The sequence below is a fragment of the Physeter macrocephalus genome, chromosome 3 (genome assembly GCF_002837175.3).
Source record: "Physeter macrocephalus isolate SW-GA chromosome 3, ASM283717v5, whole genome shotgun sequence".
Classification (NCBI taxonomy): domain Eukaryota; kingdom Metazoa; phylum Chordata; class Mammalia; order Artiodactyla; family Physeteridae; genus Physeter; species Physeter macrocephalus.
This window is the reverse complement of record NC_041216.1, coordinates 9,578,699-9,596,442: the sequence shown is the minus strand read 5'-3', so window position 1 is coordinate 9,596,442 and position 17,744 is coordinate 9,578,699. Positions and strand designations below refer to the sequence as shown.

Here is a 17,744-nt window from a genome sequence, read left to right as displayed (position 1 = left end):
ATTTGTTCCGGTGCCGGGGACCCTGAGGAGATGACGCGTCTATTGGCTGACGGCATCTGAAAGGTGGCAAGCGGTGGGTGCCGCCCACCGGCGCTCCCGCGATTCCTTCTGGGAGTTGTAGTCCCAGACGCTCCATTCCTGGGGTGGCGCCGTTCGGACTCCGCGTCCCAGCATTCCCTGCGCGAGCCCTGGAACACTTCCGCCCTGTTGTGAAGTGGGTGTCTCGGTGGGTGAGTCCGGGTGGCGGGGCGGGGGCAGCTGAGACTCAAGGTTCTAGGCTGGAGACTTAGGAGGTGGTGGTGTCACGGGGGGCCGGGGAAGGTGAGAGGGGAGAAAGAAGCTTTTATGCGGAGTCGGGGTGAGGGGCGGTCGGAGGGTGAAGCGTCCGGAGATGGAAAGGGTCATAGAGGGGTCGGGGATGAGGAGGGAGATAGAAGGCCCTGGGAGTGCAGGTTCTTAGAAAGGTGTGTGTGTAGGTGAGGGGACCGGGAGAGGTTCTGAAGGTGGAAGGGTCTGGAGACCTTATAGGGAAGGATAGAGGATTCTGGGGCCCTACAAGAAGTGAAGGTGCGTGGGCCTGAGCATGAAGCCGGACCTTAAAAATAGTGTTCCAGCCTCTACCTGCTCATCTAAAACAAACATCTGAGTTGATACCCCCGTACACTTTCTTTAATGGTCTTGACCTCTGGAACCCAGTGGGTGGGACTGGCTGTTGTGTTCCTCCCCAAACCTGCACCTCTTTCCTTCTGCCTGGTGGAAGTGAATGGTACCAACATCCACTTTACCAGGCGCCCTCCGATTCCTCATCCAGGAATATTCAGATCTTTCAATTTCCTTAATGTATCTTGAGACCTTTCTTTGTCAGGGTTTTTGCTGAAGCCTACACCTTTTCACCTCCCCAGTTTGGACAAACACATTGTAGCTACCGTGATCTATTGAACCCAAATCAGATTTGGCCTTCTACTTAAAAAGCTTCATTAACTCCCATCACCTATGGAATTAAGTCTGAACACCTTAGCCTGACATTCAAGACCCTTAATGAACTCCCTTTCCAGCCTGATCTTCGTGTTGTCAAGGTTATCTCCATGTCTCTGGGAGGCAGTTTGGTTTTCCACCATTATACATGCTGTTCTGTCTGCTGAGAATACACTCCCCCACCCCCCATTCTCTGCTAAGAGAACCATTCTTTGTTCTAGAACCAACTCAAATGTTACTTTGTTCAAGTCACCCCCCACCCCAGCTCCCACAGACCTCTTTTATTGCATTTACCACATTTGATCATAATTATCTGTGATTTTTTTTTCTTTCCTTTTTTGTCTCTTCCACTATACTGTGTGCATCTCCAGGACAGGAACAGTTTCTGCATCATCTCCATTTCCCCACTGCCCAGTCCAGAGTAGTAAGTACTTGATGTAAATCAAGTAAGTCAGTAAATGCTTGATGAATATGTGAATAAAGACCATCCAGGGTGAGCTTTGCTATACCAGGCTTGAAAACTGCTTCGTCCAGATTCCTTGGGTGTGAGCTTTAGTCTTCTCCTGCCTGTCAGGGCCATCTTTGCTGGAAGCTGATTCAGTGCCTATGGGAGTTTAAGCCAGGGGTGGCAAATACACGGAGTGTGTGCTGCTACTCCCCCTCCTGTGTCTGGAAGTCACAACTCATTGGTCACAACACATACTCACATGGGATTCAGAATCCTTAGCACAGTTGACTGAAGTTGGTGCCTTAAATGAACCCTATTTGTTCTTCCTGGTTTAAGCCCTTAAGTGTAAGGTCAGGCTGCTTTAAGCAGTAGCCCGGACCGTCAGCCAAGTGAGCTTGATAGCCTTCGGGAACTCCCAGTTTCTTTCTTTTTGGAGGTCACGGACTAGTCTTGACCTTTCCCATGGGACTGGGGCAGAGCTTCTCTTCCAGCCCACTGTTCGCTGGCACCCCACTAACCATGTCCACATCCACAGGAGCCAAGATGCCCCTCAGCTTCCCTGGGTTTATGAAGGGATCCTGGCTTTGATGGCAGATCCCTCATTGCTGAGAGGAATCTGTACCCTTTCTAGGTCTTCCTGGCTATTGGAAGAGACCTTTGAGATCATTTAGCTGAAAGGTGGCAAAGTGACAGCCCATGCTGAATGAAGCCTACCATCATCCTCTATTTAATCCTTATTGTGTTTGAAACAATTTTGAGTTGGTTGCCAACATTCAGAATTGCAGAGTTCTGGCTTCTCTGGGAGTAGTTGGAAGGCCTGGGAACACTGGGCCAGTGTGCATCCTGGTGCTCTGTAGTTGGCCGCAGTCCCTGCTCCACTCATGTACTCATTTACATTGCCTGACCCATAGCCATTTAAATTTGTAACCATTGATTCTAGTCTCCCTGTTTCTTTGCTGTGTTCCCATCTTACTAATCGGGGAGCCTGGGGCAGCTGCTGAGTAGAGTCTGGCTGTCAGCTGCAGTCTAGATAGGCAGCTGCTGAGGCTCCATGACCTGTAACAAGTCACACAGCTGGTAAAAGGCAGGAGTGGAACTGGAACCCTGATCTGCTCACTGCTGCCTTCATGTTCTTTGCACTCTCCATACCATCTTCTCAGGGGCTTGGAATACTGGCCAACCTAGAGGAGGCTCTGCGTGATGGTTAAGAAAAATGACTGGAGAAAACTGGGCTTAGATCCCAACTCTACCACTTGGCTGGTTGTGGTACCTCCCATGAATCTTCTTCAGAGAAGCTCAGTTCCCTGTATGTGAATTGGGGACATAATGAAGTCATACCTTACGGGCTAATCATATTCTAACGTCAGCACAGAAGGTGAAGATCACATTTAGCCAAAAATCACAGTCAGCTTGAAAATCCTTTGGCTAGGAGCCATTTAGAAACCAACATGCTGTCTTTTAGTAAGCTAATAGCACAGCTGGGGTTTACTGGTTGAAGGTTAGATGAAAGAGTTGGCTTGTGTTTAGTGACCACAGTGTATGAAAGACCCTCTGCTCACTCTCAGTGGAAAGAGGCTGGGGGGAGCTGAATCAGTGTGGGGACCAGCAGAGTCGTGGGCATCATCACCACGTGCTCTGGAATAGACACATGGTGAGTGGAACTGGCTGCACTATTTACATTATGTCCTTTCCTTCTCCTTCTGGTGTTTGTATGTAATTTAGTGTGTGTAAGTTACAGATCAGTGTAAGTCAGCTCAACACTAATGACTCATCAGCTGCTTGCCTGGAAGATTCAGTGAGATCATGAATGTAGAACACAGCACCAAGCCTGGCACCCCATGGGCACTCAATAAATGGATACTCTTTGAGGTTGCTGGTCCTCGTGAGCCCCCATATTTCTGGTAGTCTCAGGACTGAGGAATGCCGTTGTCCATTTTTCCTCCGTCAGCTCTGTGTGAAGTCTGCTTTGTTGACTATGTTGACCTCCCTCTGTGGCTAGACTGCTATTCATATTTGTCTAAGAGGGTAGCAGAAAAATCTTTCAGATTGTATTTGAAACTAACCTTTGCAACTTTCAAGTATTCCCAGAAGAAAATACCTATTATCTGAGACTCTTTGGGCCTGGTGGGGCTACTAATTGCCTGTTTTTGTTAGTGTTCACTCTGTGCAGGAGCATACACCTCTTTGCTTGCTTTATTGACTGTCTCTCTCATTAGACTGTAACTTTGATGAAGGTGGAGACTGTTTGTCTTACTCACTGTTGGCGCTTTAGCTCCCAGTACAGTGCAGGGTCCATAGTGGGACTCTGCAGATGACTGGCGAATTAGTTAGTCTTCGTGTGAGACAGTGATGCAAATGTGTTTGGACTAATGCACGATGAAGGTGTGGTTAAAAAAGAAATTTCATGAAAGGTTAATTCTTTAGCTCAATGTAAGTTATGGACCTTCCATAGCCCATTAGGCTTTTGATGTACCCGATTTACCATTTTAATAAAAGGCAAAATTTCCAACGGCCCTGCTATTTATCGGACACTGGGTTGGGCACTGTGGATACAGAAATGGGTAAGATACGGTAGTGGCTCTAGCAATACAATCTAATGGGACTGTCAGATGTAAGAACAGGTAACTACAATAGTGTCAGGTAACACCTATGTTAGAGGTACGTGCCAAGTGCTTTGGGCACACAGGATGAGGGGAGGTGATTTTTGGAGAGTGGGGATGGGAGCTGGGCATGACCAGGGCATGTCAAGAAACTCTTAACAGGTGAGGTGACATTGAGCTGGTAGCTGAAGGACAAACAGGAAGTTGCCAGGTGATCATGAGTTGTGTTCCTAGCCTCTCCCTATGTGTGTGGAGGTCCTTAGGACAAGCCTTTATTTTTCATCACCCTTGCCTGTTTGCAGACAGTCCAGTCACATGACCTAAAATTGAAATATCACCCTTCCTCCATTCTCAATTCAGCTGTGTCATTCCCACTTGGAAGCAGCTAATAGCCTCCTGTGAGTGGGCGTTTTTAATGTTATCTATATCTGTTGGGAGTGACGCAGAGAGCTCATTTTTCCAGATAACCCAGCATGAGTGTCGTCAGAGTCTTCATTGTGTAAAAGAAGCAGCCCCCAGCCGGGGCGCGAACCCGGTTCCCCTGCATCGGCAGGCGGACGCGCAACCACCGCGCCACCAGGGAAGCCCGAGTGGGCGTTTTTAATGTTATCTATATCTGTTGGGAGTGACGCAGAGAGCTCATTTTTCCAGATAACCCAGCATGAGTGTCGTCAGAGTCTTCATTGTGTAAAAGAAGCAGCCCCCAGGCGTTCACTCTACAAGCATTTACTGAGAGCCTCCTGTGTTGAGTGCACCTTGCTTATTGTGGGGTGGTGGAGGGGAGGGGTGTGAAAAAAAAGAGTGAGCTATATTCCTTGCCCTCAGTGAGACTGTAATCTTTCTGGGGACACACATGTGTACACACAGCCCTCTAGTACAATGTAGAACATGGGAAGTGTCACAGAGATGGAAATAAAGAGGAGAACATAATTCCTTTTGACATCAGCAAGAAGGTCATTCTCTGCTTTTTAATCTAGAACGTGATTAATTATAATCCTTGCCTCATGACCCATCACCGTTATCAGTTGACCATTATTTCACTGTGGATTGAGTGCTTCCTCTGTGTGCTGAGTGCTGTGCTAGGTCCCTTAGGACGCGTATGATCTAGTGGGTAAGATCATTACAATAAAGTATGATGAGGGTAATGGTAGAGAACACCTAAGGTGGCATGGGAACATGTGGCTGAGGATTGAATCTTGTTTCAGGACACAGGGAGGGCTGCTTGGAAAAAGTACAATTTCAGCTGACAGCTACGTGAAGAAAGGGACGAGACTCTTCCCAAAGGAGACGGTGGCGTGTGGGAGGGTTCAGAGGGCAGCCCGTTGCAGGAGCCATGAGCCGTGCCTGAAACACCCTGCCAAGTGGGAGCGTGGTCAAGAGATGAGGTGGAGGCTTGGGCAAGGCCTGCTCTTTATCCTGAGGGCAATGGGAGGTCAGTGGAGGGTGTTTAGCAGGGAAGTGACATGGTCAGATTTTGATCTCATCTGGTTGTGTGAAGAATGGACCAGGGGTTGGGGTGAGGGGAGTGAAGGCAGGGACATGAGTTAGGGGGCTGATCAAGTGAAAGCATGATGTTTTTTTGGACAAGGAGGTGACACTGGCTGGGGATGGAGATGCTGAGAAGGTCAAGAAGACCCAGCTTGGTGATGAATAGATGTGGGGAATTTGGAAAAATATGATGACCACGTTTCTGGCATCGGTACCTTGATGGAAGGTGGTGCCTTCACTGGATGGAGAGCTCCAGAAGAGGGAAAGGTTTTCAAGAGAAGATGATGAATTCAGTTTTTGACCCATTGAGTTGGAGGTGCCTAAGAAAGAGTCAAGTGGAAATGCCTTGTAGGTGGTTGGACTTTGGAGTCTGGAGACAGGTCTCAGCTGGAGTTTTGGGAGTCATCAGTTTAGAGATGGTGAAAAATGGCAGATGGGTGGGACGACGAAGGGAGAGTGTAGCGTGAGGGATTTTGCAAGGAGAGCACCCTTAGAGGAAAGCTTAAGGCCCAGGAAGAAAGACCTTATGGAGGGGGTGACATTTGGAACCCAACTTGAGGGAAGGTCAGACTTGGGACACATGTAGAGGGAGAAGGGCTAGGCTGGGACCAATCATGGCAGCCTTGATGCCCAGCTAAGGCGTTTAGGGTGTCCCAGAGGATTTAATACTGTGCTGTCTTCCTCCAAGGTGTGCTGGCTGCTGGTTTGGTGGCAGATTGTGGACTAACTTCCTGCTTATGGGAAAGGGCGTTTCTTGGCAGTCCCACCCCGTGCAAAGCAGTGGAAGGTGTGTGGGGAGTGGGGAAGGTGAGGCTCCTGGTCTTCTTGCTCACATTGTCCCTTGTCTTTCTGCCTTCAGAGCCTGGGGGAGCATTTCCTCTCCCAGGAGCCCCTTGAGGACACACTACAGATGCAGGAAGACGCTGGACAAGGACGGCCCAGCTGAAAGGAGGCGTCCAGGAGAGACCATGGCTGTAGCCCTGGAAGCCCGGGCACAGGCCTCCCCGCTACCAGAGCCTGAAGAACTCTTGATTGTCAAGCTGGAGGAGGACTCGTGGAGACCACCAGACTCCCAACCCCGGGAGAAGGACCATGACCCTGTCCCTGGCCCTGAGGCCTCCCGCCAGCGCTTCAGGCAGTTCCGGTACAGGGATGCGGCGGGACCCCACGAGGCCTTCAGCCAGCTGTGGGCACTCTGCTGTCACTGGCTGAGGCCGGAGATCCGCCTCAAAGAGCAGATACTGGAGTTGCTGGTGCTGGAGCAGTTCCTGACTATCTTACCCAGGGAGGTCCAGGCCTGGGTACAGGCGCGCCACCCTGAGAGCGGCGAGGAGGCGGTGGCCCTGGTGGAGGATTGGCACCGAGAGGCGCGGGCCGCGGGACAGCAGGTGAGGCAAATAGTCTGTTCTCCAAGGAGCAGGTCAGGCAAGGTAGTGGGACTGCAGCTAGGTTGATAATTGCCAAAACCACAATAATAATATCATCAAGCATCTGACATTTATTGAATACTGCCATGTACCAGGCACTGTTCTAAGTGCTTGCCATGTATTAACTCATTTAATCCTGTCACCAGTTAAACGAGTTAGGTACCTTTAGCCTAATTTTACCCATGAGGAAACTGAAGCAAGGGAGAGAAAGGTAGTTGGCCCAAGGTCACTGGCTACTAGATGGTAGAGAGGCAGGATTTGAATTCAGGCAGTCTGATTCTGAAGCCAGGATTTGTAACCACTGCTCTAAGCTGCCTCTCAGTACCATATTCACAGTACATTTAATTTGTATTGTGTTTTATACTTAACAGAATCTTTTTACATATGTGACCTCTTTGGATGCCTACAGCAGTAATGTAGGTAGACAGAAATAGCATTATTGTCCTCATAGATTAAACTAAGGCCCCCAAAGTCAGGTGGCTCACAAGGCTCCGTCAGTATGAACCAGAGCCTAAACCCAGATCCTTAGGTTCCAAGTTCATTGTTCTTTCTACTACATGAGAGATACCTTATCTGCAAACCATGGGAATTGAAATATCTCTGAGTCATGAGGCTCAAACGAGATATTAACTGACGTTTATTGAGCACTCACTGTGCATCAGGCACTGTTCTAAGCTTTCTGTATGTATTGCTCATCTATCTAATCAACCCAGCAACCCAATAAGGTAGGTGCTGTTATCATGGCCATTTTTTCAAATGGTTCAACAGACCCAGGTAAGTAACCTGTCCAAATTTATAGAAGTTGTAGAGCTGAGATAAGGGAAAGTATTATGGATTTAACATGCACAGTTTAAACGTTTGCAAGAGACCCTAAAAGCCCATGATAATAATTTATAATTTTGCTACAACACAAATTTTGAATCCTGCTTCGAAGCTGGTACTTGTAGAACAAGCCCTTCAGCTGGCTGTGGGCTGAGCCAGCCACATAGAACCTTCATCTCAACATACCCTTGGTGCTTCCACTTCTTATATAGTCAGTAATTCTTGTGATATTATACTTAATCACATTTCTTTGGGGGAAATCATAGGTTTGAGGACATATCTCTGTGCACAGTAGGGGTTTTCTGTATGTTGCAAAAAGTAAAGCTCTGTACAGATGTGAGACTAGGGGCCAGAAAGATTTAAGGTCTGTGGCTTCGCTTTTTGGATTCCTTTACAAACTGATTGAAGATACAGAAAGCATAATATTTAAAGTTAGAGACCTAAATATGAGAGAGTATACCTTATTTTAATATATTACCGCACCCTCCCAGATTATTTCTTTTAAAGAAACCAGCTATTTGTTTTAAGTAGCAGTGAAGAAACGTATGGACGTCTTAGGGCTTCAGAACTAGAAGATGAAGAACTTGAAACCCGGAGATGAGAATTGTCTTAAATCAAGGTCTTTATAATTCTTCATCTGTACAATGAGAGGGTTGGACTAGACCAGAAGTTCTCAAATTATACCCCTGTGAACTGAGCAAAGGTTAAACTGCTTCTAAAATTGAAAAAAAAAAAAAAAAAAAAAAAGGGTAATGGAATCTTCTCTATAATGTGTTTTTTTCTCCTGTGACTTTTATTTTCATTTTTTAACTTTTCTACCTGCTCCTGAGTATTCACAAATGTCAAAACAAATGGATAAGTAGCAGAGAAGCTTGTTTTTTCCCCCTAGGCACATATGTTGTAGCTTGTGATCTTATATTGCAAGGTTGGTTACAGTCTCTGCAGGTAAAATTTTTCCAGGTCTTAGTAATGGAATAAAATACATTAACTATGTTCCTCAAAGGGAACCACCACCTGAAAAGGGTTGCTGTCTAAATGGCCTCTAAAATATTTTCCTTAAAAAAATCTTTCAGCTTTGCTATTTTGTGATTTTGAGCTTGTTTATTCTGTCATCACCCTCTTGCACAGCCCCTCTCCCCATCAGGTTAAAAAAAAAAAAAAGAAAAAAGGCTAATTTTTAGAGCAATTTTAGTTTCGTGGCAAAATTGAACAGAAAGTACAGAGTTCTGGGCTTCCCTGGTGGCACAGTTGTTAAGAATCCGCCTGCCAATGCAAGGGACACAGGTTCGAGCCCTGGCCGGGGAAGATCCCATGTGCTGCGGAGCAACTAAGCCCGTGTGCCACAACTACTGAGCCTGCACCCTAGAGCCCGTGAGCCACAACTACTGAGCCCACGTGCCGCAACTACTGAAGCCCATGCGCCTAGAGCCCGTGCTCCACAACAAGAGAAGCCACCGCAATGAGAAGCATGGGCACCGCAATAAAGAGTAGCCCCCACTTGCCGCAACTAGAGAAAGCCTGCAGGCAGCAACGAAGACCCAACGCAGCCAAAAACAAATAACTAAATAAATAAATAAATTTATAAAAAAAAAATTACAGAGTTCTTATTCACCACCTGCCCCACACATGCACAGCCTCTCCCACTGTCAGCGTCCCCTACCACAGTGGTACGTTTGTTACAATCCCTGAACGTTGTAATCACCCACAGTCCATGTTTACGTTAGGGTTCACTCTGGGTGCTGTGCATTCTATGGATGTGGACAAATGTATAACGGCATGTGTCCACCGTTACAGTATTGTACAGAATAGTTTCACTGCCCTAAAAATCATCTGTGCTCCACCTATTCATCCTTCTTTTCCCCCTAATTTCTGGCAACCACAAAGCCACAGATCTTTTTACTATCTTCATAGTTTTGCCTTTTCCAGAATCATATAGTTGGAATCATACAGTATATAGCCTTTTCAGATTGGCTTTTTTCAATTTGTAATGTGCATTAAGGTTCCTCCATGCCTTTTCATGGCTTGATAGCTAATTTCTTCTCAGTGCTGAATAATATTCCATTGTCTGGATGTACCACGGTTTATTTGTCTATTCACCTACTCAAAGACCTCTTGGTTGCTTCCACGTTTTGGCAATTATGAATAAAGTGGCTATACACATCCATGTGCAGGTTTTAGTGTGGTGCACAGGCATTTTTGATGGATTCTTTTTTTTTAAATTGAAGTACAGTTGATTTACAATGTTGTTAATTTCTGCTCTACAGCAAAGTGATTCAGTTATACATATATATACATTCTTTTTTATATTATTTTCCATTATGGTTTATCACAGGATACTGAATATAGTTCCCTGTGCTATACCGTAGGACCTTGTTGTTTATCCATTCTATATATAATAGTTTGCATCTGCTGACCCCAAACTCCCAATCCATCTCTCCCCCAACCCCCCTCCCTTTGGCAACCACAAGTCTGTTCTTTATGTCTGTGAGTCTGTTTCTGTTTCGTAGATAGGTTCATTTATGTCATATTTTAGATTCCACATATAAATAATATTGTATGATATTTGTCTTTCTCTTTCTGACTTATTTCACTTAGTATGATAATCTCTAGTTGCATCCATGTTGCTGCAAATGGCATTATTTCATTCTTTTTTATGGCAGAGTAGTATTCCATTGTATATATGTACCACATTTGATGGATTCTTAATTCACCTTAGCCCAACCAATATCCTACTGAATTTTTGCCTCCTGATTGTCACTTGAATCTACTTCTTTCTGTGTCTACAATGACCATCCATGGAATAAGAATCTTTGCTTAGGTGTAGCAATAGTTGGAGGAGCTAGGGCTGGGAGTGAGGATTATTGTTGGGTCTAGTCCACAGTACTTCTGTGGGTTATAAGATTGTAACTGTAACGAAGTTATTTTTATCTTGAACACAAAGTTATTATTTTCTTAAAATGTTGATAAACAGGTGTTTTCTCTCTGCGAACCACACAGGACATTGGTGGGTCCCCACACTGGGAATGGCTTTTGATGATCATGGCCCATTCTTATATATCTTCTCAAAGATAAAATTCCTCTCTGTGAGAGCGGATTTGAGTTTTCAGATTGGCCAAAAGATTTTTGGAGTGAAGTTTGGCAAACAATAATAAAGTTTGATGAAGATGGATATTATTTTGGGTAAAAAAGTTTCAGGGCAATGTATATAGTTGCTATCTTTTGTGTAAAAATGGGGAAAAATAAGAATATATATTTACAGTTGTGTGTATATAAAGAAACTTGAAAGGATGCAGAAGAACCGTGTTTACCTGTGGTGAGGAGTCCAGGAAGATACTGGGCAGGTGGAATGGAGACAGGTAGGGATGAGGTATTTTCACTGATTATATCCTTGTGTATATTTTCTATTTTTGAACGATGTGAGTATTGAAAATGCCTATTGAAAAAATTGTAATACTTTTTTTAAAGTTAGGTGTTTCTATGACACAATGAGATTGTTCTATTGTTGGGGTTTTAGGGCCAGGAAATAACATCTCAACCACTACCTCTGAATTTGGAACCAATTGAGAGAGAGATAAGAAATTAGCTTTATGATTGATAGAACTGAATTGGGTAATGTTATCTCTTAATTGATTATTTCCTTTTATTATATGTATAGTCTCCATATCTCTGAGTACTTTTTTGCCTAAACTTCTACATTGAAATTAAAATTGCCACTTGGGTTTTCTTTTTGTGTTACAGTGTCTTATCTCTGCATATCTTTCTGTTTTGAGACCAGATGTGCTTTTCTGAAACAGCACATTCTTTCATTTCATTTTAAAATTCCATCTACAACTCTTTGAATTTTCTTTGCCTTTCAGCAAGAATATTTAGAGCAATTACATTTAGAGTTATAGTTGTACTTGCTTTTATGCTTCCTTTTGCCTTTTAACATATACCTGGTTAACTTTTATCTTTTTTTTTAATGTCACAAAAATTTTACATAATTTATCTTGTTATGATTCAAAAATATTTTGAGTAATGGCCTCATTTAGACCCTTGTATAGCCTTTCTGTGTTAAATAGAAAGTCCTCATTTGGTGGTATAAATGCTGGTATGTTTACTGAAGTTTGTCTGATGGCTTTGTCGTCAAATGTTAAGCCATCTTTGGTTTTTAAAAAGATCCTGTTAACCTCTGAACCACAGCTGTACTCAAAAGAACATGCCCTGCCCTACCAGTTATTGAACTTATGGTTGGGAATTTTGGCTGTCTGTGTGTAGGAACTGGAACTGCATGCAGAAGAGACCAGGTCCTTAAAGACAATGAAGGAATCTCAGAGCTTCCAGCTGTGGCCAGCAGATCACTGGCCCGAGGGACAGTCCCAGAAGCAGTGGGTGAAGAATCCATGTCCTGACCTTCCCAAGCATCTAGACACCAAGATGGCACCACAGCCCTTGAAAGAGAGTGGTGAGTACCAAGAGTTAGGGACCATCAGGGAAGAGGGGTAAGGGGTGGGGGGTGAGGAAGGGTGCCTGAGGAGGGATATGCAGAATTCAAGGCAAGGGCTACAGTAGTGTCTGATGGACACCCTGAGAAGTAAGAAGATGAAGCTCCCAATGGTGTTAGCATACCCCACTGTAGCTGAATCATGTAGCAGGTTCAGGCTGGGCCTGGGGCAGGTTATCTTAGGAGTTCAGGGCTGACATCTCACACATGGCAACTTAGGAGCTAGATACTCTAGAAGGAAAGAAAGTGGAAGTCTGCACTGGCTACAGGAATAGTCTCAGTTTGATCCAAGCAAGGCTTTAGGAAAGCTGGACCTGAGAGGGAGGTGGTTTTTTGGGAACCAGAGCTTGGGTTTCAGAGATATTTTCTCCTCCTCAGCTGTCCTCACTCCCCGAGTCCCTACTCTACCAAAGATGGGGAGCGTTGGAGATTGGGAGGTGACAGTGGAGTCCCAGGTAAGCTGCTGTTTGTTCCTCCTTTCCTGTCATTACTTCTCCTGTGCCCTTGCCCTGCTCCTCTCTTCTCTCTGTGCCCTGCTGTCGGGTGCAGGGTGCGAGCCTCTGCCCCTCATCCCCCGTCCACTGGGCCACTCCTGGGTCAAGCTGCTCCTTAGGATGCTAGCCTCACACATGGTATCGCTGTGTCCATTATATTTCCTGGGGCCTGGTGGGACTCCCAGGCTGTTTTGAAGGGTCAGTGACATTTGAGGTCTTTCTGTTGTACATCCCGCAGGAAGCCCTGGGTCCCGGCAGACACGCTGAGAAGGAGTTCTGCAAGGATCCCCCAGGAGACAGCTGTGGGAACGGCCTGCCCCTGGGTAAGGAAACAGTGCCCTCTGGATAAGATACGGTCGGGTTTCCGGTACACTCAGTTCCCAAGGAGTGTTTCATCACTCCCTAAGACTCATGGCTCTGTGAAGTCTCTGGAATTTCAGACCTAGGGAGAAGACGTGCTCTTTGTGGCCAGCACTGTGGCAGCAGGGAGGGGGTGTGGGGAGTGGATTTCTGGACCGGCAGGCTGGCTGCCAAGAGCCTGCCCTCTCAGCGCTCATTATCTTTTATTTCCTCAGTACATTCACCACCGTCCCAGGGCTGCGCCCAGCCTGCTGGCCCAGAAACCCAGTCTTTTCAGCATCAAACAAGGTCCATCTCTCGGGGCAGAGTCAAGTGAACTAAGCCCAGGAGACTGACGTGTTTAAACCACAATGAGAAATAAATATCACAGGGCTCAAAATACTTGAAGCCCATATGACCAGCACAGACCCCTTTCTCTTTAGGCACATTTTCACAGGAAGTCAAACAATAATGAACATTTCCCCATGGAGCCTGGGATCAGTAAGAGGAGAGTTAGACGTGAGAGTGGGATAAGGTAGAGAGACAGTGGCTGGTCTGACTCACGGCAGTAAAGTAAGACACTAGGAGCTGTTGGCTACTTGCTGGGCAGTGTATCCTTTTTACACATGATGAAAAGTGTGCCCTTTTTACACATGATATCTGGGGAAAATAGTGTTCAAAGGAACAACCTTTGGGAAATGCTGAACTAGAGAATCCTTAAGCCTCTTTTAGCTCTAAACTCTTTCATCTAGTTTTCTTCAAATACATATTTTAATTAAAGCCTTCCTATTTGCTGGGGTTGGGAGCTATTGGGACATCTGTCCTTTAAACACAGCTAAGTGTTTTGAGAAATATGGAAATTTATTTTCTCACAGTATTGGAAGTCCAGAGGAGGTTGTGCTCCAATTGGCTCGGCAACTTCATAGCGGACCTGGGTTCTTTCTTTCTCTCTGCTCTGCCATTCTTTGTGTCAGCTTCATATTAAAGCTATTTTTTGTCATAGGCGAAGGTAGATGCCAATGGCATTTGAGACCTCAAGTTCCTAGCAAGAGAGACTCATACCACACACAACCTTTCCTCCAACTGTTAAATTTATTCTGATTTGGCTAACTTAGGGCATGTGCCCATCTGTGAACCAGTAACAGTCACTCTTTTGCATGATGTATTTCATAACACCAACCAAAAAGCAAATGAACAAAGCATACAGGTCAATATATTTCTGATGAGGTTACCTCTAGTTACCTCTCCCTTTCTTTCCAGACCTCTTAAGGGATTAGCTTGGGAATTTTTCTTTAGTTTCTTGCAGGCAAATGTTTCAAGGACTTCTTAGACAAACGCTTTGCTCAACAGATCATTTCTACTTAATCATGTCTCTTCTTCCTTTTGTATAGGAGTTCCAGTTTCAAAACCAACCATCATCTCCCAGCAAGAGCAAGGACCAGAATCTTGGGGTCCAAGACTTGTAAATCCTGGACAAAAGAACCCTGCAGATTATAGCTGGGATACTGAGCAAACAAAACCAGCTCAGGCATTGGCCTGGAGGGATTCCAAGGCCTGGGAAGAACGATATCAGTGGGACGTGGAGGATGTGAAAGTATCAGGTGTGCACTGGAGCTATGAGGAGACTAAGACTTTCCTGGCAATTTTGAGTGAGTCTCCTTTTTCTGAAAAACTCCGGACTTGTCACCAGAACCGCCAGGTGTACCGGGCCATTGCAGAGCGGCTGAGGGCACAGGGCTTCCTGCGGACCCTGGAGCAGTGTCGCTACAGAGTCAAAAACCTCCTACGGAATTACCGGAAAGCCAAGAGCAGCCACCCGCCGGGGACCTGCCCCTTCTATGAGGAGCTAGAGGCCCTGGTGAGGGCTCGGACGGCCATCAGAGCCTCAGATGGCCCAGGAGAGGCTGTGGCTCTCCCCAGGCTTGGGGACAGTGACATGGAGGTGGATGAGCAGGAGGAAGGGGGCTGGGAGCCTGAGGAAACAACGGACGACTGTAATGGTGATGACAGTCACCTGGCCACTGAAGAGTTCGTCCACGGACCCAGGATTCCAGGGGGCCCAGCTCTGCTCCAGAGTCGTATTGGTAAGAACACTGGGGCTTAATCGGATCCAGATTCCAGCCCTCTCACCAACCAAACCTCTGCTCTCTAGTTCAGGGCACAGTCTGGAGTGATGCTGCTAGAGTAGGTCATCCTCAAGCTCCTCTTCTCTCTCCTATGATCAGTTCTGCTTGTTTGAGTTTTCTTAGTTATAGAAGCAAACACTTAAATTTTTTAAAAAAATTTTTGTACAATTTTTAAAGGTTACTTTCCATTTACAATTATTACAAAATTATTGGCTATATTCCCCATGTTGTGCAATACATCCTTGAGCTTATCTTATGCCAAATAATTTGTACCTCCCATTCCCCACCCCTATATTTTCCCCTCCCCACTGGTAACTACTAGTTGCTCTCATATCTGTGAGTCTGCTTCTTTTTCGTTATATTCACTAGTTTGTTGTATTTTTTAGATTCCACATATAAGTGATAGCATACAGTATTTACCTTTCTCTGTCTGACATATTTCATTTAGCGTAATGCTCTCCAGGTCCATTCACATTGCTGCAAATGGCAAAATTTTGTTCATTTTTATGGCTGAGTAGTATTCCATTTTATAGATATATTCCACATCTTCTTTACCCATTCATCTGTTGACGGACACTTAGGTTGTTTCCATGTCTTTGCAATTATAAATAGTTCTGCTATGAGTATTGGGGTGCATGTATCTTTTCAAATTAGTTTCTTTGTTTTTTTGGATATATACCCAGGAGTGGAATTGCTGGGTCACATGGTAGTTCTATTTTTAGTTTTTTGAGACACCTCCATACTGTTTTCCACAGTGGCTGCACCAATTTACATTCCCACCAAGAGTGTACACTAGGGTTCCCTTTTATCCACATCCTCGCCAACATTTGTTATTTGTAGACTATTTGATACTAGCCATTCTGACAGGTGTGAGGTGATATCTCATTATAGCTTTGATTTGCATTTCCCTGATGATTAGTGATATTGAGCATCTTTTCATGTGCATGTTGGCCACCTGCATTTCTTCTTTGGAAAAATGTCTATTCAGTTCTTCTACGCATTTTAAAAATTATTTGCTATTTTGATGTATGCTTTTTTATATATGTTGAATATTAATCCCTTATCGGTCATATCATTTGCAAATATTTTCTTGCATTCAGTAGTTTGTCTTTTCCTTTTGTTGGTGGTTTCCTTTGCTGTGCAAAAAGAAGCAAACATTTTTAAAGCCTTAAGGGACCTTAAAGAGCTAATTCAGTATTTCCCAGAGTGTGTCACTGGTAGTATGGGAATGATCATAAGTGTTACCTGAGTGAACTTTTAATTTTAATGTGTATGAGCACATCAACAGGTGATTTCACAAATAGTAAATTTAGGTAAAGAAAGATGTTGAGTGAAACATTTAATAGATATAGCAGAAATCATGACAGTATACACTTGAACAACTGATGCTAGGGAAACACCCAGTCCCTGTAAAAGTGGAAATACAGAAGCCCAAGCTGTGAAGTATTGAGACCAGAGTCCAGGGATCCCACCTCCAATTTTATTTGGTTTTCCCTCCACCATGCTGCCTCCCTGGCTGCATCATTTAGCTGCAGAGGAAATGAAAATAGACCACCTCCTTTTCCTTCTTCCACAAAAGAGGAAAGGGATCCTCAGTTGGACTCTATTGCAAGATTATCTGGAGTCCACTTACGTCTTTAGGGATTCTCAGTTCCCATGTTTGTTAAAAAGGCGATTCATAAAGTAAGTAGAGAGGAAACTTGTACAAGCCTCTTAGATAGCCTAATCCACCAGGGGGCAGACAACAGAAGCAAGAAGAACAACAGTCCTTCAGCCTGTGGAACAAAGACCAAATTCACAGAAAGATAGACAAGATGAAAAGGCAGAGGGTTATGTACCAGATGAAGGAACCAGATAAAACCCCAGAAAAACAACTAAATGAAGTGGAGATAGGCAACCTTCCAGAAAAAGAATTCAGAATAATGATAGTGAAGATGATCGAGGACCTCAGAAAAAGAATGGAGGCAAAGATCAAGAAGATGCAAGAAATGTTTAACAAAGACCTAGAAGAATTAAAGAACAAACAAACAGAGATGAACAATACAAAAACTGAAATGAAAAATACACTTGGGCTTCCCTGGTGGCACAGTGGTTGAGAGTCCGCCTGCCGATGCAGGGGACGCGGGTTTGTGCCCCGGTCTGGGAAGATCCCACGTACCGCGGAGCGGCTGGGCCCGTGAGCCATGGCCGCTGGACCTGTGCATCTGGAGCCTGTGCTCCACAACAGGAGAGGCCACAGCAGTGAGAGGCCCGCATACCACAAAAAAAAAAAAAGAAAGAAAGAAAGAAAAATACACTAGAAGGAATCAGTAGCAGAATAACTGAGGCAGAGGAACGGATAAGTGACCTGGAAGACAGAGTGGTGGAATTCACTGCTGTGTAACAGAATAAAGAAAAAATAATGAAAAGAAATGAAGACAGCCTAAGAGACCTCTGGGATAACATTAAATGCAACAACATTCGCATTATAGGGGTCTCAGAAGGAGAAGAGAGAGAGAAAGGACCCGAGAAAATATTTGAAGAGATTATAGTTGAAAACTTC

At 44.9% G+C, this 17,744-nt stretch overlaps 1 protein-coding gene across 4 annotated transcripts in view; it reads left to right on the top strand.

Moving 5' to 3' along the window:
- The first annotated feature begins 214 nt into the window (after nt 1–214).
- ZSCAN20 (zinc finger and SCAN domain containing 20) overlaps nt 215–17,744 on the top strand; it is a 30,345-nt gene continuing 12,815 nt past the window's right edge. For 2 of the 4 annotated variants that reach the window (XM_028486633.1, XM_028486616.1), the window contains exons 1-7: nt 215–230; nt 1,347–1,399; nt 6,371–6,899; nt 12,018–12,204; nt 12,622–12,698; nt 12,976–13,060; nt 14,468–15,160. In XM_028486633.1, coding sequence (XP_028342434.1) covers nt 6,480–6,899; nt 12,018–12,204; nt 12,622–12,698; nt 12,976–13,060; nt 14,468–15,160 — 1,462 coding nt within the window. In that variant the 5' untranslated portion in view covers nt 215–230; nt 1,347–1,399; nt 6,371–6,479. Of the gene's footprint in view, nt 231–1,346; nt 1,422–6,370; nt 6,900–12,017; nt 12,205–12,621; nt 12,699–12,975; nt 13,061–14,467; nt 15,161–17,744 lie in introns of those variants that run through there. The other 2 variants (XM_007115901.2, XM_028486625.1) reach the window with 2 other exon arrangements.